Source organism: Haemaphysalis longicornis, unplaced genomic scaffold, assembly GCF_048455015.1.
Source record: "Haemaphysalis longicornis isolate Haplotype H1 unplaced genomic scaffold, Haemaphysalis longicornis Haplotype H1 scaffold_7, whole genome shotgun sequence".
Taxonomy (NCBI): Eukaryota; Metazoa; Arthropoda; class Arachnida; order Ixodida; family Ixodidae; genus Haemaphysalis; species Haemaphysalis longicornis.
In genome coordinates, this window is record NW_027526422.1 from 121172496 (window position 1) to 121199560 (window position 27065).

Sequence of the window (27065 nt, forward strand, 5' to 3'; positions counted from 1 at the left end):
CTGAGGAGGAACTTCTCGAAGGTCTGAAAGAACAGAACGTCACAAATGTGTATAGAATTAAAATCAGAAGAGAAAACAGAAATCCAGACTAAACACATGGTCCTTACCTTCGCATCCAGCATACTTCCAGAATCCGTAGAGGTAGGATACACAAAAATGAAACTGAGACCGTATATTCCAAATCCTCGCCGATGCTACAAGTGCCAACGATACGGTCACGGCTCGCTAAGCTGCCGGGGCCAAGACACCTGCGCCAAATGTGCCTCCAATGAACACCTTACTGAGAACTGTGAATCCGAACAACAACTGTGTGTGAACTGCAAGGGCAACCACGCAGCATACTCTCGTGTTTGCCCAGCGTGGAAAAAAGAAAAAGAGATCATCACGCTGAAAGTGACTGAAAACCTTACATTTCGTGAAGCACGGAGGCGACTGACACCAGCGCATACCCGATCCTACTCCGTTGTGGTGCAACAGGGCGCGGCATCACAGCTGTCTTCGGCGCCTGCTGAAGCCACACAGAGTGAGGCTGAAGCAAGGCCCCCCGCGCCCCCGGTGGAAGCAGCTAGTGCTGCTCCACCACCCCCAAAGCGGGCTGCACGGACCCCTGGTTTGGCAGTCTCGAAGACCTCTGCCCACACGGCTAGGTCCAACACTTCAACACCCGTGCATTCTGCACGAACCTCCAGCGTCTCGGAGGAGACAATGGACACAACTGAGGGAGGTTCTCGGCCGTCTACTTCGGTGGTGCGGCGGAACTCCCTTGAAAATGGAAAGAAAGGCAAAAACCGTATCACGGGACCGAAAACGTAGTTTTCACCTGATACAAAAATAACATGGCATTCCTAGTCCACTGGAATTGTAGAGGACTTTTAAATAATTTAAATGACGTGAAAGAAATATTCGCGACTCATTCACCTGCAGTCTTGTGCGTTCAAGAAACAAACTTGGGTCCTAAACATAAGAACATACTGAAAGGATACCAGGTCTTTCGTTGTGACCGAGAGCAGGCGAATAGGCTCTCTGGTGGTGTCGCCATAATTGTGCAAAATGGTATTGCAGCTAAAGAACATAAACTGAAAACTAGGCTAGAAGCAGTAGCTGCCACCATGCTTGTATTCAAAACAATCACAGTCTGCTGTGTGTACTTGGAACCACAACTCACGGTAACACTGCTTGATTTAGAAGACCTAGTAAATCAGTTACCAGAACCGTTCCTAATAGTAGGTGATTTTAATGCCCACTCATCCTTTTGGGGAAGTGAAAAAACCGATGTAAGAGGCCAGATTTTAGAAGATTTGATTTTGACCAATAATGTCTGCTTACTGAATACTGGTAAGCCTACATACTGCTCCCCAAGCTCAGGAAAGATGAGCTGCTTAGATTTATCCTTTAGTTCACCATCTGTTTTTAGCGATTTTAAATGGGATATCATAAACAACCCATATGGGAGCGATCATCTACCTGTACTCATTAGTGTAACATCTTCACCAACTATTATCCCGACGAAACCACGCAGGTGGAAACTTCAGTTTGCCGACTGGGGACTTTTTGCTTCGGAAGCAAATTTAGACCAAGTTTTTTCAGACACTCTTAGTATTGACGAATTGAATGAAGTGTTTACATCCCGCATTGTTAATGCTGCACGCATAGCTATCCCACAGTCCACGGGAGTGGTGAGGCAGAACCACAAAGTATGGTGGACTCAAGAATGTAAGGAGGCAAAAAAGCAGCAAAATAAAGCATGGGGAGTCTTTAGAAGGTACCCAACCCAAGAAAATTTAATAAATTTTAAAAAGGTAAGAGCTAAAGCAAGGTACATTCGCCGAAAAGCTGAGAGAGCCTCATGGCAAAATTATGTCTCGTCCATAAACAGCTCCGTAACATCAAAGAAGGTATGGGAGCAAATTCATAAGCTAAACGGGACGTACTCCCCCTACACACTTCCCCTTTTAACAGCACCAGATGTGCAAACAAGCATAGAAGAACAGGCAGATATACTGGGTGAACACTTTGCCAAAGTATCAAGTTCCGCACACTACACACAAGCTTTCTTAAAGTATAAAAACACAGCTGAGAAACAACGACTGCCAACATTTGGTGGCACAAACGAAACGTACAACAGTTTAATTACACTCCAAGAATTAAAGAGAGCTCTTTTGGCTGGTAAGCAGACCGCCCCCGGGCCAGATGATATACATTACGAAATGCTCGCTCATCTGTCTGGTCCTGCTGTAGAAGCACTTTTGAAGTTTTTTAACAAAATTTGGGTATCGGGAAAAATGCCGGAAGCTTGGAAAAAAGCTTTTATTGTAGCATTCTTAAAACCCGGAAAGCCGCCAACCTCCCCTAGTAGTTATAGACCAATAGCCCTTACGAGCTGTCTGGCCAAAACTTTTGAACTAGTTGTGAATACCAGGTTAAATTTTGTCCTACAATCAAATGAACTTATAGACATTCACCAGTGCGGCTTCAAAAAAGCATGCTCAACAACTGACCATCTTGTCCGCCTTGAAAATGCCGTACGAGAAGCATTTATACACAAACAACACTGTCTTGCTGTCTTTTTTGATCTCGAGAAGGCCTATGACACTACATGGAGGTTTGGAATAATGCGGGATTTAGTAGAATTAGGCATACGTGGAAGAATGCTGAACTGCCTGAATGATTTCTTGACAAATCGTTCATTTCAAGTGCGCCTGGGCTCAACCCTGTCGAGGAATTTCGTACAGGAGAACGGGGTCCCTCAGGGCTGTATTCTTAGCACAACATTGTTTGTTGTCAAAATGAACTCCATATCAAAAATAATTCCAAGGTCGATTATGTATTCTGTTTATGTTGATGACCTTCAAATAGCTTGCACATCGTCCAATGTAACGACATGCGAGAGACAAGTACAGTTGACCATAAATAAACTGACAACATGGGCAGACAGAAATGGTTTCCAGTTTTCACCACACAAAACAGTCGCCATTCTTTTCTCACTCAAACGAGGCCTGCAGACAGACCCCACCCTACACCTAAAAGAAATAAATTTGCCCATACAAAATGAACACAAATTTCTCGGCGTAACATTTGACAAAAAACTCACTTTCCTGCCTCACATCAATATCTTGAAAAAGAAAGCATCCGGGGCTCTAAATATACTTAAGGTTCTGTCTCGTAAACACTGGGGTTCCGACAGGTCATGCCTCCTACAAGTTTATCGCTCCGTTGTACGCTCTTGCTTAGACTATGGTTGCATTGTGTATGGCTCAGCAAGGCAGTCCTACTTAAAACGACTGGATCCCGTACATAATTTAGGTTTACGACTCTCGTCTGGTGCATATAGGACATCACCCATTAGCAGTCTTTATGTTGAAACCAATGAACCGCCACTTACATACAGAAGACTCATGCTCACGTGCTCATACATCCTAAAGATCCGTTCACTACCGAAACATCTGTGCTATCCCATAGTCACGAAATGCCCATCTAGGACACTGTTTAATAACAAACCCCAAGCTATTAGACCGTTGCTCCTTCGGTTTGAAGAGAAATGCCAAGAACTTGGTATGCTGGACACATTACCTGGGACTGCCCATAGAACAAAACAACTACCACCTTGGTATACATTCCCTGCTGTGTGCGATTTTGCACTGACACACTTTCAAAAAAAGAAAACACCGCGTGAACACATATTACAGGAGTTTTTGGCACTAAACGAAAAATACAAAGGCTACACCTCATTTTACACAGACGGTTCCAAAACAGCATGCTATGCTGGGAGTGCAATAATACAAGGTAAATGGGAGAAGGTGATCAGACTACCTCAGTGCGCCTCGGTTTTCACAGCGGAGTCTTATGCAATTGCTGTTGCTGTGGAAAGAATAAGGAAGGAAAGCATTCCGAAAAGTGTTATCTACACAGACTCGCTCAGCGCGATCACAGCCCTACATTACAAAAATGCAGCTCAACCCATAATAGGAGACATAATACACAATTTAGTGACAGCAAAAACACAGGGACAGGAAATTAAGTTGTGCTGGGTTCCTAGCCATGTTGGGATCAATGGTAATGAGAGAGCCGATGCATGTGCTGCGCAGGCTGGTAGTAAAACAGTAACACAAGTACATATTCCTCATAGCGACTGTATGAAATTTATACGGAGTAAACTCAGAGAAACATGGCAGTCCTCATGGGATAACGAAACAGACAACAAACTTCACATAGTTAAACCCACTATAGCAGAGTGGGAATCAAGCAAACATGAGGAGCGCTACACAGAAGTCATTTTATGTCGTCTCCGCATCGGACATACACACCTGACACATAACTTCCTTCTAATGAAAGAAGATAAACCGAGATGCGAGGAATGCGACCAAGAGCTAACAGTAAACCACATGTTACTCTCATGTACGAAATTTGAGGTCCTGAGAAAAAAGCATTTTAGGCTGTTCTACGACGAACACATTCCATTTCACCCCAGTCTACTTTTAGGAGAAAACGCACTTGTTAAAATTTCCTCCGTTTTTAGTTTTATCAAGGAAGCAGGGATTCTAAGCAAGCTGTAAAGCTGTAACGTGATGTAACCGTTATTATCCACAAAATACACAAAACCTTCTGTTTGGCGCATGATAGCCTAAGTTGCTTATGTGCCATAAAACACAACACAACACAACACACAACACGCTGGTGCTCTCGGGGAGGGCGAGGAGGTTGCCCCTCAGCAGAGCGAATGCACGGGAACTAATCTGCCCTACCCGAACGGATGTGCACCTGCCCAGTTGGGCCCCGCTACCCACCGCCGTAGCGTTAGCGGGCGGTACCCGCTATGCTAAAACTCTCTTAACGTCGCTTACCCCAATCGGCCAGTGTCACGTAAGACAACTCTAAAGCAGCGGAGTGCTGTGCAGCTAAAACGAGCATATAGTGCGACCAGTACCAACAGTAGTGCGCATCGGTACTTCTATGCTTACGTGTATTTTTGTTACTCATTCTTTACCGAACCATTCTTACAGCTGTAAAATGAGTATGCATTACATTAAACACTTTCGTGACCGCAGAAAAATCAGCTGTTTTTGGGTGTTCAGGAAATATTCCCTTGCCGCAGACAACGAGTGATGCTGAAGTGTAAGATAATAAATGATAGAAAAAGAATTGGGCTTTCTAACAGTAATAATTTCGAACAACAGATTTATAACAAATTTTATAAAAAAAAATTAACAAAACCAGAAAAGTAACAAAAAGAAAAACGAAGTGATGAAAACATCAATGCCACTTTGCACAGGGTACACATAAAAACATTTGGAATATGCAATTGAAACATAAGGGCCTGATTAAGTAATACCGTAAAAACCCGCGTATAATACGGACCCACGTATAATACGAGGTGTAATTCGGGGACAGCAAAATCAGAAAAAAAGTTTTCATCCGCGTATAATGCGAGGTAAAGAGCACAGAAAACATTTATTTGCACTGCAGTCACCGTTCAGTCATTGTCAGTTTTCACTGGCTTTGTCTCCTGACGTCCATTCAGTCATCATCAGGTTCGCTGCCGCTGTCTCCTGAAGTCGCCTTGTCGGAAATGTCTTCCCACAGAAAGTGGTCCTCAGTGCCATCAAGGGCGTTCGAGATGCCGCATTTCTTAAAAGAGTGACTGACGAGCTCCTCTGAGATGCTGGCCCACGCATCCGCGATCCAGCCACAAAGCACCGCTGGAGAAGCCCGCGTCAGCCATCCGGTAGCTCTCACTTACGGGTCTCCTGACCTCATCCACTCTTGGCAGCAGGACCTGATGCAGTCTTTGAAAGGCTTGTTGATGCAAACGTCTAGCGCTTGCAGCTGGGATGTCATTCCTCCTGGAATGACAATGAGTTCGGTGCGGGGTTCGCGCAACAACTTCTGCACGGAATCGGCCAGGTGGCAGCGAAAGGCGTCCAACACGAGCACTGACGGGAACCCCCAGCAGTGCTCCAGGCCGCCCACACCAGACAGACTTTATCCAGTCAAGCACCAGTTGCTTTTTCCCCCCGCGAATGCTGCCTTCAGAGACGCTGAACTGCCGTCCTGCGGCGCAATTCCTGATGGTCTCGGCACATAAAATAACTTGTCTTTTAATTGGAGCCGAATACTGCCTTCGTGCACCCGGCATCGTGATAGACTTGCGGTGAACGTGCGGATCCTTCGCATGGTCAAAACAATCAAAATGGCGCCGGCTGAGAGAAGCAGCAGCCAGCTAACGCCACCGCAAGATGGCGCACCCTCCGCTGAAACCGAAACGTAAAGTGCAAATTTTCGGCTGAAAACTTTGGTATCCACATATAATACGAGGCACAAATTTTACATAGTAAAATTTTGAAAAAAACCTCGTATTATACGCGGGTTTTTACGGTACTCCAAAAACGGGCTCTGTAAGTAGAAAAGTTACTTACACACATACATTATATAAGCACTATGCCTACCGGTTGGTTTTGGGCAGTCCAGGAAATTTTTTTTCTTGCCACAGAAAATGATGGAGGCTAATGTGTAGGTTGGGATATGATACAGGAAGAATGGGGCTTTCCAACAGTAATAATTACAGTAACAAATACATTAGGAATTTTATAAGAAAATTGTGAAAACAAAAAAAGTAACAAAAAGGAAAGAATTGATGGTAACCTCGATGCTACTTTGCACACGGTAGACATAAAAACAATTTGAAATATACACTTTGAACATAAAACGCTTATAGAATAATACTGCAAATATGAGTGGTGTAAGTACCAAAGTTATTTACATACGAAAATATAAATATAAACACGAACAGCTGCGCGCTGCTCCGGAACGCTACGCCAAGGTCAACTCCGGGCTGTGTTTGTGGAGAAAACTCGGCTCTCTGTGCAGTTGGTGCGAAATGGTCTCGCCCGAACGAAGTCGACACCCTGCAGATAAGAGCTGCGGCCTTTCGAATGGGGCCGGATCTGTCTACAACTACATGCGACCGCGATAGAGCGACCAGAGAAGAAAGCGAAACTCAAGGGTGCACAGCTGGTGATGGCCCGGGCCACTTGACGCACTTTCGCTGACTGTAGGAAAGTCTGACGAAATGAAGTCGTCTTCCGTGTCTGTGCCGCTACTATCGTGCACAGATTCAAGCTCAGTTACACCGGAATTTGTTGAAATTCCCCGTTCACGCGAAGCATCGGCGAGCGGCGGCGACGCCATAACTGAAACCACGTGAGCTCGTTTCCCCGGCGGCAAAGGACATTTAAAAATCCCCCACGCAGCGGAAAAATGAAACTCGAAAGCAAAACTGATAAAATACTTCCTTCTTTACCATTTGGCTGACGTGAGTGGTCCAGAAGCGCTCGGAGAGCGCCAAAATTTGAATTTGAAATCATCGATAGCAAACCATCGATAGGAATAGATGCGGTCACGAGAGTGCTAAGCACAAATACCTCATTGTGCAAAGCTTATAAGCCCTGCCTAATTTGCGTTTGCTTTTGCCGGCCTCAGACTATTGCACAGCTGGGCACATATGACATCATAGGTTCTGTTCCAGGACAGGAGTTAGTGGTACGCATGGCCATTCCTTTTTTTCCTAATTATGTAGCTTACTTGAGCGAAGCGCATGTTAACAGTGGTGTCAGTGTGATTCTAAAAAGGCACTTTTTCGAATGAACCAAACGTGTTTTGTCTGCATGGCCCCTTTAAGCTATTTTCTCCTCAGTATGATGGTGATGGGTCTTTCAGGGTGGTGTAATGGCTACACGGTATGCAGTCTGGAACTCAAATGGAAGCAAGCCAGAAAAGTGCCAGTGGGGCCAAGGGCATCCGTGGCACTTGCTAGCTGGTGCTTAAATTCTTTCACGTTGCAGGACACCCAGCTGAAGGTGGAATCGGTGTCACTGCCCTGCCACGAGCGGTCGGTGCGCAACTGCCCCTGGTCGGCCAGCCTGTGGGCCTCCTACCTCAAGGCGCTCGAGCGCTCACAGGCCCCGCACGAGCGGGTCAAAGGTCGGTCGGCCCCTTCCCCCGTTCTCCCATCTTGTGTTCAGCATGACCTTAAGTTGAGCAACTTGGTTTTCAATACATTATGGATAGAGGGCGCAGAAATGACGATGGCGGGGCATGGTGTCGTCCTGCGTTTTTTGCGAGCACATCGTACTGTGTTTTTTCAGTACTGTGTCATCATCATTTTTGCACCTTTTTCTATAATGCATCTTGCATTGTCTTGTTGTGGGGGGAAATGTCTTACCTTTTTTTTCATGGTGGGAAATAAGAAGTCATATTGGTACCTATGTGCTCACATTTCTCTGCGCAAAGGAGGATGTTCTGGTCACCCTTGGGAAGAACGTACTCAAGAGCACAAAAACTGAACTGTGAAGGTGGGATATTGTGGCCACCTACCGTTAAGCACCATATCTTGTACAGCCAATGCCAACGGACAGAAAGAAAACAAGCAGAGTGCTCACGGATGAAGGCTTTTATTCAAAATTAGGCACAGGTACGGCACCTTGTCTAAAAGTGGTAGGGCAGGCCAGTTGAAGTAAGGACTGTACGTTTGCTTGGAAGCCGTGCCCAGAAACGAAACAATCACCATTTTAACCATAAATAAGCCTTAACTCTTTTTGGCGTCACATCTAACTCAAAGCTGATTGTTTGATCATCTGACAGTTTTAGTGAAAATCTGTGGCTCCTGGAAGTTACAAGTGGAGGATGTGAAAGGGCAGTTGCTGTTTTCTGTTTGTGCTTGTGTGCTTTGTGCATTTGTGCTCGGCTAAAAGGACCGAGACTGACCAGTTCTTGTGGATTTTAAAAGGTGTGGCAGCCAAGAAATTGCCAAAATTGGCAAAGTTCAGAAAGTGGGATGTGTGGTACTTTACCCCCTCCTCTGGCGGCTGATTAACATACTCATGGCGAAATTGGAGCCCTAGTGGTAACCCACCTCATCTGTGGTCATACCTTCTGATGCTCTGCTCACTCGATTTCTGGTTCGCAAAACAGTTGAGGATAAACAGACTACACTGAGCTTGTTCTTGAATGTGAACTTTGTGTATTGTAACAGGCGTGTCGATTTCTGGTTCGCAAAACAGTTGAGGATAAACAGACTACACTGAGCTTGTTCTTGAATGTGAACTTTGTGTATTGTAACAGGCGTGCTATGTCCTAGAGCCGCTGCAACCTAATGGAAGCATATTTTAAAAGCGGTATGTACCCGCCGCGGTGGCTCAGTGGCTAAGGCATTGAGCTGCTGAGCACGAGGTCGCGGGTTCGATTCCCGGCCACGGTGGCCACTTTTCTGATGGAGGCGAAAAGCAAAAACGCCCGTGTGTACGAGATTTCGGTGCACGTTAAAGATCCCCATGTGGTCAAAATTAATGCGGAGCCCTCCACTACGGTGCGCCTCATCGCCTGCACTCCGTCGGCGCGTTAAACCCTACAATCAATCAATTAAAAGCGGTGTGTAATGGCCACAGGATTGCAACGATTCAGTCAAAGAAGTTATAAGAGGCCGCCAAACAGCCCTGCTGCTCCAGTTAAGAGTCAATGATGGCGGAGTACATGGAGTAGGATGATATACCATAGACCCTGTTTGGGAGACAATACATGAGGAGTTAATTTCTTTTTGATTACTCCTATGATCGAAGCAGTGTAACTACACTATAAACATTTGCGCTTTCTCTGCTTGGTTAGGATTACAATGCTGCTGCCTCTTGCTCACATGAGGTGCAGGAGTGTTATGGTACGTCCGTGTCAGTGACGAACATGGAAGAGTCTGGCCAAGGGGTCACTGATAGCGCTTTACAGCCATGCACTTGCTGCAAAAGCTGCAAGCACACGGTTGTAAAGTGCATGCAGGAAGTTGCGAACCACCTTTAAGAGCGGCAGTGAGTTTTCACCTACGTCAGTGTCTTTTCTTCCTGTGTATTAATGATGCATGCGACACAGTGATCGCGAGTAAAAGAAAATGTTTGTCGGTAAGCAATTTTGTTTCAGGACCAGCTTCATTGTGGTTGTCCTCAACTGCAGCGTTGTTGCTAAATTCCTGCGGGTTAGAGTGATGAGTGCTTCGGTTGCCTGCAAGGGAGCAAACTCTCCTCTTCTCCTCCTTTTGCCACTCCCTGCAGAGGCCATGGAGCAGGCCCTGCAGGCTGGGTTCAGCCAAGGGCAGGACTATCAGCGGGTCTGGCTGGCCTTCCTTGACTACCTGAGGCGTCGTGCTGAGGCACGCACCACTCAGGCAGGTACGTGCCGCTTCTTGGTACGGGCTGCTCTACCCTCCTATAACGTAACCGCTTATAGTGCGGTACCGGATGTAGTGCAAGTTTTCTTCGCCACCGGTAGGCCTCACATAGAAGGCAATGCATAATAAGCTCACTGCTTATTATGCGTTGCTTAATTAAGCGTAATACCATTTATAGTGTTTTTTTATTTTTATTTTTATAGTGTGGTTTTTTCGTGGGTCTGCTGATTGATTAGCGCAGCTGTGGCATCATTTTAGGGTCGCCAGAAGGAAGGAAAAAAAAAAAAAGGAATCGGCCATTCGCAGGGTTCGCACAGACCCTTGAAATCCTTGAATATCCTTGAATTTGATAACATTAATTCAATGGCCCTTGAAACTCCTTAAATATAAGTGAGCTCCTTGTAATCCTTGAAAATTTGTGATGGGCTGTGCTGAAACTTCTTCTCCTCCTGAGCCATGGGCAGGCCTCAGTGGAAAGAGGCTTCAGCATCAACAAGCAGGTTGCGGTCGAGAATTTGGCAGAGCTATTGTATATTTCTCAACGAGTTATCTGCGAGGCGGTGAGAAACCATGGCGGCCTGCTGAACATTCCAATTTCAAAAGAGTTGAAGGCGTCAGTGCGCCAAGCCCGGCATAGGTATGCTGCATACCTAGACGAACAAAAGAAACAAGCACTGTCACGGCAGGCAACTTCAAAGAGAAAAGAGCTTGAGCAAGAGCTCGATAAGATGCAAGGGAGGAAGTCAAAGCTTCAAAAAACTCAAGTGCCTGCTGGAATCTGCGGACCGTTTTTCAGAAGAAGCTGAAGCGAAAAACGACCTCACCTACTTAGTCAAGGCAAACAGCTTCCGTCGAACTGCTAAAGAAAAGGAGCTGGAGATAGCTTCTGTGGAAAAAGAAATACATGCGAAAACTGCGCTGCTTTCATAACTCTTGTAAGCAAATAAAATTTTGCTAACACTCCTTGAATTTTGCCCATTTTCATCCTTGAAATCCTTGAAAAGTCCTTGAATTTTCAGTCAAATATTCTGTACAACCCTGCATTCGATGCAGCTCACGCTTCCTGCTCTGCTCTAACTTTGACATAGAAAAGAAAAAAATCTGCACCCTTTAGTTTGAGTGTTCTATTTGCACGCACGTGATAACCACAGCTGCCCTTGCTTGACGCACCTCTGAAAATAGCCAGCCCCCTCCCCCACCCCATTCGCGGTAACATGTTGCAATTAGAACCTTGTGCAGATAAGCAACTGCCCTTTCATTTTTCGAACACCTAGAGATAGCAAGCTGCAATGCCGAAGCTTTCGTCTACCTGTACATTGTACTGATAAGCAACCACCTTCGGCATGGCAAACGTGAGCTGAGGAGCAAAAAAAAAAAAAAAGTTTGCTTTCTAACCTGTTGTCCTGCGGCATCCGTTCATAGACGCAAAGAAACGTAGATGTGCTCCCTCAACACAAGCACAAAAAAGTTAAAGCCGGGCTTGCAGTTTGTGAGACCTTGCCGCAACTTGTAAACCCTGCAGTAGCATCTGACGAAGAAAAAGAAAGGCGAAATAAAGGCTGCGCTGCTATTTTCAAGAGACCTTCATTTGAGTGATGAAAAGCAAAGAATGATTGAAAGGTAGGTAGTCCTGTGATTGGATGCGCTCATGCTTTGTGTATAGTGCGGTGCCACTTATAGTGCTGATTTTTGCGGCTCCCACGGCATACATTATGAGTGGTCCACACTGTATCATGGTGTATTCTTCTAAGTGAGAATTAGTCCACATGTACAGGCGTACATCGGTCACAGTATCTATTATGTCATAGTCATAGTGAAGGGCCCAGGAGAATCCTCCTTCTCATGGTTAGCTTTTGAAGGGGTAGTTCCAAAAGCTCTGGTCAGAAATGCATTTTCATGGACTGGCAATGGACAGTAGCTGCTTATAATAGCAGCAGCAGCGGCTTATTCGGGAACTCCCAGGTGAGCCTCGTGGGTTGACCGGTATCTACAGTAATCTGTCTGTGACTAAATAAGTATTCTAGTAGGTATACAGTGCTAGGGAAGTGCTTGTGAAGAACTAGTGTTGCTAAACATAATTTTTAGTTGTAGTCTTGCCAATAAAATTTATCTACAGGCACTTGCAGGGACAGTAGTCACTGCTTTTCAGGACTAACTTTGCCATACACAAAAATGTTCTCTTAAAGTTCCTATTTCTTATCTAGGTGGCCATTGGGGGAGGCCATTGAGAGAGAGAGAAACGGTTTTTGCCAGCTACCGGATGTAGCAGCTTCTTGTCCTGAGCCCACAAGTGCACCGACCACACCATTAACGATAGTCTCTGGAATGTTGTCGCTTTGGTTGCAGGGGAATCGGTGGCTCCACTTTTGGAGGATCTGCGAGCAGCCTTCCAGAAAGCGGTGGAGCACCTGGGCCAGTGTGAGTTGCGTTGCTGCTGGCTTTGGGCCACCTTCCCGGTGTGCATGTGCATTTGTTAAGGGTGATATTTAAGCTACTAAAACCTGAAAATTTTGGTGTCTATCTGTCTGTAAATCTGCCTGTTCCTCAATCCAACCTTCCAGCCGCAATTGGGGATTTCGGCGCACATTCAAAATCGCCAGGTGGTTGAAATTAATCCGGAGCCTGCACCTCATAGACCAGGTGTAGTTTCAGCGCATTGAACCCCATAACCAACCGATCTGTCTCTTTTAAAGTGAAAAGCTATGGCACGTCACTGCATTTAAAGTTACAAGCACCTGTGAGCACTTTTAGTGGGAACGTCTATGAATGCATTTTGAACGCGAACGCCTTTTTGAGTATGACCACCTCTAAAGGTGTCAAATTAACTCGTGAAACACCAGTTGCGTTCTTAGAGCCATTCGTCTAGGTATGATGCGTGTAGTTCTCAGTTGAAAAATTCACCTTGAAGTGAGCTTATGAGGAGTGATGTCGCTGTTTAGCGTTTATTACAGACTACGAGGTTGTGCAGTTTCCAGAACGTGTGTCCGCACTGATTTTGATGTTTCAGATGCGGCAGCAGAGGGTGATATATGTGGCCCCGTGCTCAAGTATTGGGCCAAGCTGGAGGTGAGTTGCAGTGGTAGGCTTCCAACACTTAATTAACTCTGTATGTGAGGTCCTCACTTGGGGAATGAAAATGCGCTTTTATTTCCTGCTGCAAGTCTCACAAGTCACTGTGCTTATCATGTGCTGGATGTTCATGTTCAGAATGCTTATCAGTGCTGGAAAGGGAGTTGGTTTTTGTCTTGTTCTCTCGGGTAGGAGATATAAGAGGGGGGGGAGAAGGGATTATGAGAGTATCTCCAGTAGCTTGATGAGATAGACAGTGGCAGCGGTCTCTCTACTCTCAATACTTCTCTACTCATTTCATCAAAAGGTTTCTAACGCTATTTTTCTTGTATTTGTGATCTTGGCAGACCTCAAAGAAGGGAGGTAATCTCTCGTAGTTACTTGGCAGCTTCCTAGGTGGCGCCAGCAACCAGGTTCGAATCATGGGCCAGCTTTTAGGAGGCGATGTGGCAGTGCCAGTTGCACTGCCTGCGGTCATTTTGATAAATTGGGCTTGAACCGGTTGCATTGCAGCACAGATAGTATTTTCTTCTATGCTTACGCCGAGTAGTGTTTTAACGCTTCAGATTCTGTGTCCTTAACTCCCACAATAGAGATGCAGACGATCATGTTAGGATGCCATGGAACCAGCGATGGCTCGAGTAAATGGGACCAAGGCCAGCAATGTGGCTTTGTCTTGTCACCCCGTTGTAACAAATTTGAGGTGGAGCCGAGATGAAATAATTACGACCATCATCCTCAACACTGCCTCAAAGGGGAATTGTGTTTACTTCATCACCAGCCTATCTACGCCCACTGCAGGGCAAAGGCCTCCCCCATTAATCTCCAACTACCCCGGTCCTGTGCTAACTGTGACCAATTTATCCCCGCAAACTTCTTGATCTCACCTGCCCATCTAACTTTCTGCCGCCCCCTGCAACGCTTGCCTTCTCTAGGGATCCACTCTGTTGCCCTTAATGACCAACGGTTATCCTGTCTTTGCATTACGTGCCCTGCGCATGCCCATTTCTTCTTCTTAATCTCTACTAATATGTCCTCAACACGCATTTGTTCCCTGACCCACTCCGCTCTCTTCTTGTCCCTTAATGTTACACCTATCATCTTCCACTCCATGTTTACTTAGTTGCATTAATTTGTCTGTTGTAGCCCATTTCATTATGACATTGTGCCGACTTTGTGTGATATTGTATGCTGTGGGAAGTGTCACTTGTTCTTGCGTGGAACTCGGTGTGTAGGTAAACATGTGGCCTGCTGAAGCATTGTACAGGCCTAAGTCCTCTGAGCTCAGCATACACCTGTTGTAGTTAATTGCAAGAAGCGAATTTGGGGGGCTCTGCTCTTTCGCACCTCTCATTGGTTTGTGAGTGTGACCAAGGAGAGCTGCTGGTCATGTTGAGCGCAAGAGTACACAGGGACAAAAAAGGGGTGAGACACAAGGGCCTTACTACAACTGAAGTAGTAGTTGTGGCAGCGACTTCGTGTCTTGTCCTTGTGTCTTTTTGCGTACCTTTGCACTCAACATTACCAGTTATGAAATGCCCACTAGAGCAATCTTTTAGGTTACATAGGAGAGAATGGCAAAGTAAACATACCGTTTGCTGTGCCAGGGTTATTGCCCCATTTGCACACGGGGCATTCTCAGCGAGGTTATGTGTTAACATCACATCGGATGCAGATTGAGCTAGCGTGTTGTCTTCCATTTCTTGATAAGCTGCGTAGTGGTGATGAAGTGGGCTAGGAGGCCCACTTCCGAGCTTGACGTGCAGAAGCCTAGAAAGCATGCCCACCAGGAGGATTCCTGATGGGGCGTCTCTTGCTGTGCAGTGGACGTCATTGCGTCTTCTTCCCTGTTCCTCCTCCTCCTCCCCCTCCTCTCCCCGGTGGGTGTGCAGGCGACGCTGTGTGGCAACCTTCCCAGAGCCCGGGAGCTCTGGAACGACATCACCAACCAGGGCCGGGTCACCGATGCCCAGACGTGGCTCGACTACGCAAACTTCGAGAGGTGCCTGCCCTTTCCCCACTCTGGTCTCTCCCTGTCACAATTGAGATGGACGGTGAGGCTGCTGGCTGCTCAGAAGGAACAAAGGTCGACAGATTGCACCCTTTGTAGGCTGTGACCAGGATGGTACCAGAAAAAATTGGGGCAGCTTCACACTAGTGGTGCAAATACTGGGAAAAAAGCGAAGCTGGTGGCCTCGCCTAGCTTTTTAGGCTAAGTTTATGTGTGTTCTATCCGTGCAAATGTCCTGTTCTACTGAGTGCATAACAGAAGGTTTGGAACAGCAATGCCCCTTCCGACTGCCTGGGGTCTTGACGCCCTTTCCTTACCTCTGCCCCTCCATACAGGACCTTTGGGGATGCCAAGCACTACCGCAAGGTTCTGCTGCGGGGCATGTACGCGGCCATGGACTGGCCTGAAAGCCTCGGCGACCTTCTGCTGCTCTTCGAGCGCGAGGAAGGCAAGGAATGGCCCCTCTCAACTCCTCCTCCGCCTCCCCCTCGTCCTGGGTGGCAGGTCGACTGGGAAAGGAACTGTTTGCTGTTCATTTTCCACAAGGAGAGGCCCTGGGACTGGTCCTGGGCAGTACATTGTCAGTTTGTAGGAAGGGTGTTATGACCTGACAGAAGCGTTTTGTGGCCTGTCTTTTCGTTGGTGGCAGATACCCCCCCTTTCTCCTCAACATATGTGCTACCAGTGCCGATAAACAACCAGTCTTTCTGGTGTGGCTGCCCATGACGAGAAGTGCTTAGCAGATGCAGCAAGCTAGCAACGGGTCTTTAATGTGCCTGAACGTAGTGGCAGATGCACACGAATGCTGCTGCTGCTTTTAGCAAATAACCCAACTTTTCCTCTCAAGCAGGCTGCAGTAACAAATGCCACTGCTCTTTTGGTAATTGAAGATACAATGCGAAAATTGGTTGAGAATTTGGTCGGAATTACGGCCTGAAGGGGAGCCTGTAGCAGTGTCTGTCTTGGTGCCTTTTGTCTGGCTCTGCTCTGGCAGGGAACTACATTTTGGGGGCTTTCACGTGCTGCAGGGACCCTGGAGACCCTGGATGTGGCGACGGAGAAGTACGATGCCCACATGCGAAGAGTGCTGGAGAAAAGGGAAAAGGCGAGTGGAGGTCATCTCCCTGTGCAACGCATTTGCACTTGACTCAACCCTGAGATTGTTTTTTTTAACACTAGCGGCATTATTTGCATATTGAGGTAAAGCAGCCCACAAATGCAATCTTGAGCCAAGGCTGGTGCTGTGTAACATTGAACTCAGCGTCGTTTGCTCATATTTTCGCAGTGTATCCAAAGTAAAGGTGTGAGAGTTGCGAATTTCAGTTTGAATTGAATTTGAATCAATTAGTTCTAAATGGTAGCAGGAAATTCAGATGGTGAACAATAGTGTTTTCACTTCAAAATCAAGCAAACTCCCGAGAAATAAATGCAAACCTAAAGATGTCTGTCAGTGCTTGTACTTTCCGTTCTAATTTTACCAAAAATGCTATGTTTGTTTTTTGAATAGCAGAATTTGATGTACATCTGCATACAGGGCTGCAGACATGATATGTGATGGTTCCTCGGCTGCAAAGGCCACACCGAGGAACCATCACATATCATGTCGTTTGTGATTCAGATGTTTCCCTGTGTCTGCTGACTTGGGCCGGCAACCTTTCGGGTCCCCTTACTGCATCTGCTGAATAGCAGCTAACTGTTGCGCTCTCAGATACCTCACTGTCCTTGGAATTTTGCCTCAAAAGGGAAATTCACCCGCTTTGTCTCCTCCTCCCTGCTGGGATCACCAGGTTGCAGCCCGCGAGGCAGCGCGCGAGGCAGAGCAGGAGGCCCACAAAAAGGTCCACCGGGCGGAGAAGAAGGCCGAGCGCAAGGCCGAGAAGAAGGCTGAGCGCAAGGCCGAGAGGCAGCAGGCGGCCGAGACCAAGGTCTTCAAGCGGGAGCCGCCCAACCAGGCCAAGAGAAAGGCACCGGAAGGGGACGATGAGGAGGCTCAGGTATGGCAGGTGCGACCTCTCTTGGCGCTGCCACCTGCCGCGGTGGCTCAATGGCTAAGGTGTTGTGTATATATGCACTGCTGCTGCAGTGCTGCTGGAACCAAGGTTGCAATTGATACTGGCCGCAGCGGCTGTTCTTCAGATGGGGGCGGAAAGCGAAAAGGCCCATGTGTCGAGATTTGGGCACACGTTAAAGATCCCCAGGTCACGGTGGAAAATAATCCGGAGCCCTCCACTACGGCGCGTTTCATAGCCCAGGCATAGCTTCGGCAAGTTAACCCCCGCCCCCTTTTTTTAGGCTGTGGCTACATAGCTGTGTAAAAGCACGCGACAAGAACTGGCTTCGGCAGGCGGCAAATTTTTCTGCAGGGTTACCGCGTATTGAAAATAACGGTGTTTTCCTTTCCTTTGAAAAACAATTGTATCGTATTATGCGTTTAGCTCTTACTGCGGATGTGCTGGGCGACACGTTTCTTAGCCATTTTACGAACCAGGATAGTTAAAATAGGAAGAGAAGATCGGTTGGCTGATGAACGAAGAAATGATCAGATGTAACGGTGACTGGCTGGCTCGTTGGCCGACGGCACGTAGCCGACGACGGTCTACTCCAAGCAAAAGCAAGGTGTGCTACATGTACACGTTATTTACGCTATGTATTGACAACTCTCAAGGCTCATGATCGCATACAAAAGGTCGGGCAAGGCCCGCATCCAGCGGGGCTCCCTTCTCCTCTCCCTCTTCAAAACATCAAACTCCTCAATTTTGCCACCAAAACCCCACCCACAACAGGGACATCACAACTTGAGAGTGAGGATGGCTCATTGATTAGCCCACACTAGGCCACTGATTGGCCACAGTGAACAAACAAAGCTAGGTGGGTTCAAAATACAGTGTAGAGCATTTATAATGTAACCGCTTATAGTGCGGGACCGGATATACCGCGGGTTGTTGTGACCACCGGTTCACCTCCCATAGAACTGAATGCATAAGCATACAGCTTAGAATGCGGTTGGCCGAAGCAAAATACCGTTTATAGTGCGGTTTTCTGGTGGACTGCTGATTGGCCGGCACAACTGGGGCATCGTTTTAGGGTGGCAAAAGAAGAAAGAAAGGATGAAATCGGCCATCTGACACAGCACACACCCCTTGCTCTCCTCTAACTTAGACCGAGAAGAAAAAAATAGGCACCCTTTATTTCACGTGTACGTGATAACCACAACTGACTTTGCTTGACACAGCTCTTAAGATAGTGATCCCCGTCCCCCTCCGTGCCGCAGGAAGTTGTTTCTGTTAAGCATGAACCGCATGGCCCGTTTTCACACACTATTCGGGCACGTCGGCGTTGCGCCTGCGTTTTTTTCACGCTCGTGTCGACGATCGCTCGCGGTGGCTTCTTCGCGTGGCAGTGCGAGGAGCCTGGTAACTTGCACCAATGGGGAGACGCGCACCTAATGGTGGGAGATCCGAAACGCTCCGACCAGCCGGCTGACCGCACCAGAGACGTTTAGGCCTACCACTGCGGTGTTTTTTGGTGGGAATTTTCACGAGCAACATGATGGCAGTTTATATTCCTCTTTTCGCCTATACAGTGTAGACCATTTATAACGTAACCGCTTATAGTGCGGGACTGGATATAACGCGGGTTTTTGTGACCACGGTTTGCCTCCCATAGAACTCAATGCATAAGCATACCGCTTAAAGGGGTCCTGAAATACCTTCCTCCGATGCATGGATGTACATGTACCCAAATAAAGCAATGTATTTGCAATCGCCTCCCGCAAGAATTTTGTTAAAGCGATGAGTATTAGCTGAGAAATCGTAAATCAAAAACCGCGCATTATCGTCGCTCCGCGTTTCCTCCTCCTTTCGACTTACCCTCCGCTGTTGACGGCGCGTGAGCCTTGCCTCCCATGATGCTGCGCTCCGCAGCGGTGACGTACTTCCGCTATTGCGCTGCTCAGATGTCGTCTGCTACGGGCAAGCTTTGTTGACACCATGAATCCCGCACTGCGCTCAAGGCTGGAAAAGCGAACGAAAAATCTGGCCGCATGTATGCGGCCGCGGCGGCCTGGCCTTGCCCTTTCGCGGTGTACGTTGCTGGCGGCACATGACTTTTTATCTGCGGCGAACTCGCAGCCGCACGGGGAGGGTCGTGCGCTCGTTCTCTTTGATGCACCGCGCACTGTTTATCCAAAAAGCGCCGTATCAGATGTGGCCCCGCTGGTGCCAGGTCTTATTTTGCGGCGGTGGTAATTCCTGCCGGCGGCATGTGAAAAAGACATTTTAAACCAATACAGAACCCGTGCACAAAACGCTTCAATCATGTGACCAGTTCAGCTTGGGGCGACGCGTGGTGGAGAGCGGCAACGTTGGCAAAATATTCTCCGCCGCGGCTCTGAGCTTTCTAGCGCTGGAGCGAGCGCCATTTCTTTGACAATCTCAAACATCGGTTGCCTTGGCAACAAGGCACAAACCGCTTAGAAGTCAGTTACGGTTCCGTGATCCTGGTTCAGCTCGGGGCCCCACCTCGCGACATGTGGGCACTGCAGGCGTATCATTCATTCCCATTGGGAAGTGCGAGATGTGTGAGATGCGTTTGGCATTACAGGAGGCGATGGTGTGTGTGTTGTGGACGCCTTTGTTTCGCGATGAAATGCGACGCTGTGCTTTTGCGGGTGGATAGTGCTTCCCATGGTCTGGATTATCTTTCTCGAGCGATGTACGACTCAACCTCGCATGGGGTATGTGCAGTGTGCGTGGCTAAAAGCCATCGGCTTGTGCGCCAGAGTTAAGTGACTTGCTGTTCGTCCCCGCAAAGCGCGCGCGAGGTGAGTACCGAATTTACGACGGGCAGGAGGCAACCCATCCTCTGTCAATCGTGGTTCAGACTTTCAACGCATGTTGTGACGTTGTGTTCGTTAGAAACGCATCTCTGGATTGTTTTGAAGTTGAATAAAATGTATGCGTCAAACCCGGGCATTCGGCTCAGGGCGTTCTCTGCGATTGCACGAAAGAAGTGCCACGGGGCTTCAACGCTTTCTTTATGGAACGTACTCAGGTAACAGAATATCCATGTCGTGTTATGGCCGTGATACATTCAATACAAACGGTTAAGCGTTCGTTTTACACTTGTTTCGTTTGTCGTAAAATGCCGAAGCACTCCGGCACTCTGCTGGCAGATCAGCCGGCGAGCCGACGCTGAGCAGACGACTCATCTCTTTGCCGGAAGTGCGTCAAAAAGCCGCCCAATAGCAGGATGTCTAGCTCATGACGAACATCTGGGAATCGATGATGTAGACATGTGAAGATGGCGGCGTCCAAAAACACGAAGGGAAGGGTGAGAAAAAAATGACAAACTTTGCAACAAAAGTGTGAGCTTTTCGCTGCGCGTAAAAGAGTAATACTTCGCACAGAGGACATTGACGACCCAATCTAACGGTTGCGCTAGTTCATTTAGTGTGCTCAAAATGCCTTTCAGGGCCCCTTTAAGATGCGGTTGGCCGAAGCACAATACCGTTTATAGTGCGGTTTTTCGGCGGGTCTGCTCATCGACCGGCGCAGCTGGGGCATCGTTTTAGGGTAGCAAAAGAAAAAAAGAAATGATGAAATCGGCCATCTGACGCAGCGCGCACCCCTTGCTCTCCTCTAACTTCGACACAGAAGCAAAAAATAGGCACCCTTTAGTTCACGCGTACGTGATAACCACAGCTGACCCTGCTTGATGCACCTCAGAAGATAGCGACCGGCTCCCCGTCCGCGCGTGGCAAGTTGTTTCTATTAATCGTGAACCGCATGGCCTGTTTTCGCACACGAATTGTGCACATCGGCGTTGCGCGTGTGTTTTTTTCATGCTCGCGTCTACGATTCCGCGCTGGCGGTGGCTTCTTCGCGTGGCAGTGGGAGGAGCCTGACGACTTGCACCAATGGAAAGACGCACACCTAGTGGCGGGAGATTCGAAGCGCTCCGAGCCGGCTAGCCGCGCCAGAGGCGTTCAGGCTAAAGTCCCTCGATCAGATGAAGGGACTTTAGTTTAGGCTTACCACCGCAGTATTTTTTGATGGGCGCTTTCACAAGTAGCGTGGATGGCAGTTTATATTCCACTTTGCGGTCACATTATCAGCTCTTTTCTTGCATGAGCATCTTCGCTTGCGCCTCGTGCGGCATTTCAGCGAGCGGTTAGAAGCGGTCGCTGGAGCTGCCTGCACCACTTCACGGCCAGTGCCGACGCCATGTTGCCGCCTCTTGCCGCGCCGCGCCGGCGTCGCCGCGCCTGCGGCGTGCGCTGCACGTTTTCGCGAGAAATCGCTCCATGCAGTTCACGCTTTAGAACGTTGTGCAGATAAGCCACCGCTCTTCCGGAACAAGCGAGCCGCGCGAAGATTTCCACCACCAGTACGTTGCGCTGATAAGCAGCCGCCTTCGGCATCGTGAACACAAGGTGGGGTAAAAAAAAAAAGTCCCGCTGGCCTTTCTTATCATGTCCTGCGGCATCTTCATAGACGCAAAAAACGCAGCCATGGTCTTTCAAAACACAAACACAACGGAAGTTAAAGCCGCACTCGCCGTTTGTAAGACCGCGCTTTTGCAATGTGTGAGACCCGGCAGCAGCGGCTGATGTTAAAAATAATACGAAATAAAGACCCTTCCTTCGTTTTTAGGCGCTGGGCGTTTGGGTGATAAAAAATTTAGGATGACTTGAGAGGTAGGTGGCGATTTGGTTGAATTCGCGCACGTTTTGGTTATAGTGCGGTACCGCTTATAGTGCGGATTTTTGCAGCTCCCGCGACATACGTTATAAGCGGTCTACACTGTATAATCAGCTCTTTTCTTGCATGAACATCCTGGCTTACGCCTCATGCGGATTTCAGCAAACAGTTAGAAGACAGTTAGAAGCGGTCGCTGGAGCTGCCTGCACCACTTCACGGCCAGGGCCGACACCTTGTTGCCACCTCTTACCGCGCCGCACACCACGCCAGTTGTAACCGGGCCGGCGTCGCCGCGCCTGCAGCGTGCATTGCATGTTTTTGCAAGACGAAATCGCTCCATGCGGTTCACGCTTCAGAACGTTGTGCAGATAAGCCACCGCTCTTTCCCTTTCCGAACAAGCGAGCCGCGCGAAGCTGAAGCTTTCCACCACCACTACGCTGCGCTGATAAGCAGCCACCTTTGGAATCGTGAACACAAAGTGGGGTAAGAAAAAAAAACGGCTGGCGTTCTTATCACGTTCCACGGCATCTGTTCATAGACACTAAAAACGCAGCCACGGTCCTCCAAAACACAAACACAACGGAAGTTAAAGCCGTTCTCGCTGTTTGTAAGGCCGCGCTTGCAATGTGTAAGACCTAGCAGCAGCGGCTGATATGAAAGAAAAAAAATACGATATAAAGACCAGGCCTTTGCTTTTAAGTGCCCTGCGTTTGAGTGATGATAAATAGAGGATGACTTGTGAGGTAGGTTGCGATGTGGTTTGATTCGCGCATGTTTTGGTTATTAGTGCGGTACCGCTTATAGTGCAGATTATTGCGCCTCCCGCAGACGTTATAAGCCGTCTACACTGTAGTCACGTGACCCACCTCTCTCACTCTCATACAGAATCCCGGAGGTATTCCAGAAAACACAAATATAACACAAATAAAAACCAACCTACTAAAAGCAAACCTGACGACAGCTATCAGCTCTTGGGTGGCTCGTCTTAAACTATTGTCCATACCATGCGCGCTTATAATTGTGCCCCATGCCGCAAAAATTCCCTTGCTTTGTAAACTAGTCGAGCTCTAAACAAAGCCTGGTCACCCAGCCATTGACGCATCCCAGCTGCCGAGTCGCCAGGGTCAGACGTGGAGCGAATGCAAACTTCGCCCAGTAGCTTTGAGTAACCGTGGTAGACAGTAACCGTGGCCCAGTAACCGTGGTAGACAGAATATCGAGTGCCCCCTTCATACTTTTGACCCCTTGGCTAACCTCCAGCTTTCGTCTGCTTCGGGCATTCCCATGGTGGTAATCACGGTCAGCAAAATGTCAGTGATCCCCCGTCGCGGGTTTTCCAAACGAACAAAAGGAAATCTTTCTTCAACTGCTAACAACTATTCGGGGGTGACCGACGCATTTGTATAAGTCCTCTCCGGGCCTGCTCATTGGGTGAACACAAAAGCGCGGCAAACAAAAAAGAAGCTTTCGCGGTTTCTCCTCATGCCCCTCGCGCCTACATCAGCTAGGCCGGCATGTGAGGTGTAGCATAGTGGAGGGCTCTGGATTAATTTTGACCACCCGGGGATCAGCTCTTATGGTATCAGCTCGCTTGTGAGTGTATTCAGACATGTTCAAGTACTAAACCTTAGATTTTCTCTCTTTGTTCACATTAAATGCATCCCCCTTTTTCAGCCAGAAAAAATTTGTCACTTGCAGTACGCCATCACTGCAAGTTGTTTCTGTGTAGCTATGGGGTTGTAACAGTGCTTCAGCAGCTGCCAGTGTTCGCACCTGTTGTCACATTTCACGCTCCCCGTTTCCGCTCAGTGAGTCTGGTCTCTGAAACGCGGGCTAGCTGCGGGGATAAAATGGCACCACTCCAAGGAAACTCTGCCCATAGTGGAAGATAAGAGGTAGTGTGTCGTATAAAATGTTTCTATTTCTGGTACAGTACCGTGTGGGATTTAGTGTGGTGCTTGATCTTATCTGAGCACTCTTCACAGCACACGTGCATAGCTATGTTTAGCTCATGTTTAACGGCCAACTGCGCTAAAAAATTTCAACCTTTTGAAAACATTATTTCAGTATAGTCTGCCTGAGAATACTGCAAGATACAAATAATGGTGGCTAAAATATGCGTATCCGTGGTGCAAGCAACCATCAAAAATTGGAGGTTTTGAAACCGAAATTGAGAAGAGCGCCGCCATTACCGCCAGGCAGAAGTGACGTTCCAGCCGGCGAGTGAGCGGCGGAATGTGGCTGGCCAGCCAGGGCAAACCTGTGCGTAACGCTTCGCCCTCACTGCATTCTTAAGAGAGGCGTGCCCAGTGGAGCTCGACCGGTTTTCCTAGCTGGCCGTAGGAAAAAAGCGCAGGGCCGACCGCAATGTCATTTCCCCTTCAAGGCTGTTTGTGCGATGCACCGGCCGGTGCACCGTTGCCAGCGACGGAGCTATTCAGAACACATTTCACTCGGGGGTTACCAGTCACATCCCAGTTGGTTTGGTGGTACGTACTGTGCGTTCCAAGTAAATTTGGCTGAGGTGAAATTTGAGTGCAGTTGGCCTTTAACGGCCGAGACCCAATGCATAAATGGTATGTAAGGTGGTGCCACGGAAGAAAACAAGATAAGTGGGCCTCGGCTTGGCTTACAGGGGAAATGTGGCTGAAATAGACATCGTAATTAGGAAGGAACATCCACTTGACCTTGACTGTGTGGTACTACTGAATATTTTGAAAATTTTGAATACTGAAACTGAAACCTTGAATAATACTGAAATTTCGAGTACTGAAACTCTGGGGAAAAAGCCGGCTTTTTTATTTTATTTTTTTGAACAAGTATTGGTTAGTTGGAATGTGTCAGTACCTTCTTTGCTGGAGATGAGGCAACGACCTCGGAGCGGGGTCAGGTAAGGCAGTAACAAAGGTGTGGATTTCTTGGTTAGTCCATGTTGACTTGTCCCCGCGTGTCTGCCTGCCTGGCCGTCTCTTAATCTTGAGCTCTTCCTCGCTTGCGGCGCCTGTGTGTGCCCTGTTTGGAGCAGGTGGCAGCGGAGGATGGGGATGGCTTCAAGGTGCCCTCGCTGCCTGCGGACGGGCCACCATCCAAGAAGCACAAAAGTGAGTGGGCTCGTCCCTCCTGTCTCGGTGGTTGGTCTCTCTCCCCGTGTGTTTGTTGGAGGCTCGCTAACGTTTGGTTTGAGGCGATGCTGCTTTGCACCCCGCCCCCGTCTCAAGTGTAAAGATATTTTCTCTACTGCGTCTGTGCTTCATATCAGTATGCACCACTTGCAAAACTCTGCCTCAGGATCCAGACCATGTAAGCACCCCACTTTCGTATCAGCTGAGGGACAAGTGTATGGGTGTGACACTTGGGGGACACAAACTGAACTTCTCTAAACATTTGCATGAATAACACAAAATACAGCTTGCTTTTCAAATAGGGGAACTCTAAATTAGGTAATGTTTTCAAGGGTTTTCTTGGTATGACCCTCGGCAGCATCTGCGAGCACTTGAGTACTACTCCAGCTTTCTGTGACAGATATCGCAGAGCTTGCCCCCGTTTGCTGCCATCACAGGAGGCCAACCATGAACCGGCTTTTGATACGCGAGGCCCACGAAGAGTTTTGCAGCTGGTGTATACGGAGTAACTGTGCCTCTGCCCTACACCTCAGAATATTGTGGATAAGAAATGGAGCCTAAGCAGCAGCATCACTAAGGCACCAGCCAAATTGTTGGCAGCACAGTGGGAGATGGGGGAGGAGGGACATGGGTATGTGCTGGCTTGATGTTAGGCCTTACGTTACGCCTAGAGGTTATGCTTTATGTTACACTTTACATACAGTGAGTTTGATGTTGCTTGACACGTCGGTGATTATCTGTGTAATTAAGAGTATTGAAGGTTTTGTGTGAGCTAAACCCTTTTCCAGTGTCTGCTTTGCCTTGTAAACGTACTCTAAAAGTGCACTTGCACGCATTTTCAGCTCACCCTCGGTTCACCCTTTTTACTCTTCTGCAATTCAATGAAATCCTGTGCAGATGAAAAAAAAATGCTTGAATGGAAGGGCTGTGGAAAATGTACATTCTCGTGGGGGCGCAGATGACAAGCTTCACGTGGTTAAGTGGTCCTTGCACACTGACTCTATTCATTTGGAACTACTCTGAACCCTGTGCCAGTTTGTGCAAGTGTGCTTGTAGTGGTACGGGGGTAGTACCATGGGTGTAATTCTGAGCTTGTGCATCTCAGAAATGTCCATTTCGCATCCATTTCAGTAGTGACATAGTCCCACTTGCAGGGCCTCTCACCAATCACATCCAGAGAAACCAGTGCTGCCTTCAGCCAACCAGAGTTTGCTCGAAATGAAGTCTTTGAAATGGACGTGTGAAATGGCCAAAGCTGAGAGTACCACCCCAGCTGACATCATCTGACTGTCTCGCTTCCGAGTGTGTTTGTGTAAGCTCTGGAGTGTGTGCTGGGAGGGCTTTTCGCGGAGCCTGTTTGGGTAAATGGGGTCAGCGCTGTGCTTGCGGAAGCGCTTACCAAGCACTTGGTCTCCCTCTCACCACACCCCCACTCGCAGCCTCCGAGGAAGTCCAAGGCGAGGCGGCAACGGAGGAGCAGGCCAAGCACGGGGTGATTGTGACCCCCGACCCGCTAAAAGACATCCGCACCGTCTTCCTCAGCAACCTGTCCTACGACGTGGAGGACAGCCAGATCACGGACGCCTTCAAGGAGGTGGGTAGCGGGGGATGGGGCACTGACTATGGGGGTGCAGCCCAATCACGAGTGGCGCAGAGGGAAGAGAAAGAAGAGGTAGGACTAAGGGTGAACATCTCTGGAGAAGCGTGGCTGAAGGTTGAGGGCATGAAGTGAACAGGGAACTTGGCCGCTGGGTTCTCTTGGGCAGTCCTGGGGGCGGTGATGGCCATGATGTTACGTACTGTCAGCACTGACACACTACCAAGCATGCGACTCTAGTAAAGCTTGTTCTTGGGCCAGTTGGCATTGGTGCGGGCTTAAACGGAGAGCGAACAGAGTGGGTGGTGTGCCCACCACCCGTTCTGTGTTCGTTTTCTGTGTTGCGTGTTTGGCCCT

The 27065-nt window shown here is 48.2% G+C and overlaps 1 protein-coding gene across 1 annotated transcript in view; it reads left to right on the top strand.

The window, feature by feature from the left end:
• The window catches only part of LOC144146905 (spliceosome associated factor 3, U4/U6 recycling protein-like), a 58844-nt gene that overhangs the window by 13679 nt on the left and 18100 nt on the right, over positions 1-27065 (top strand). The window contains exons 8-17 of the mRNA XM_077678866.1: positions 7839-7977; positions 10092-10208; positions 12554-12625; positions 13215-13273; positions 15169-15278; positions 15623-15735; positions 16316-16392; positions 17075-17281; positions 25015-25090; positions 26551-26705. Of these exons, the coding sequence (XP_077534992.1) occupies positions 7839-7977; positions 10092-10208; positions 12554-12625; positions 13215-13273; positions 15169-15278; positions 15623-15735; positions 16316-16392; positions 17075-17281; positions 25015-25090; positions 26551-26705 (1125 nt within the window). The remainder of the gene's footprint in view (positions 1-7838; positions 7978-10091; positions 10209-12553; positions 12626-13214; positions 13274-15168; positions 15279-15622; positions 15736-16315; positions 16393-17074; positions 17282-25014; positions 25091-26550; positions 26706-27065) is intronic.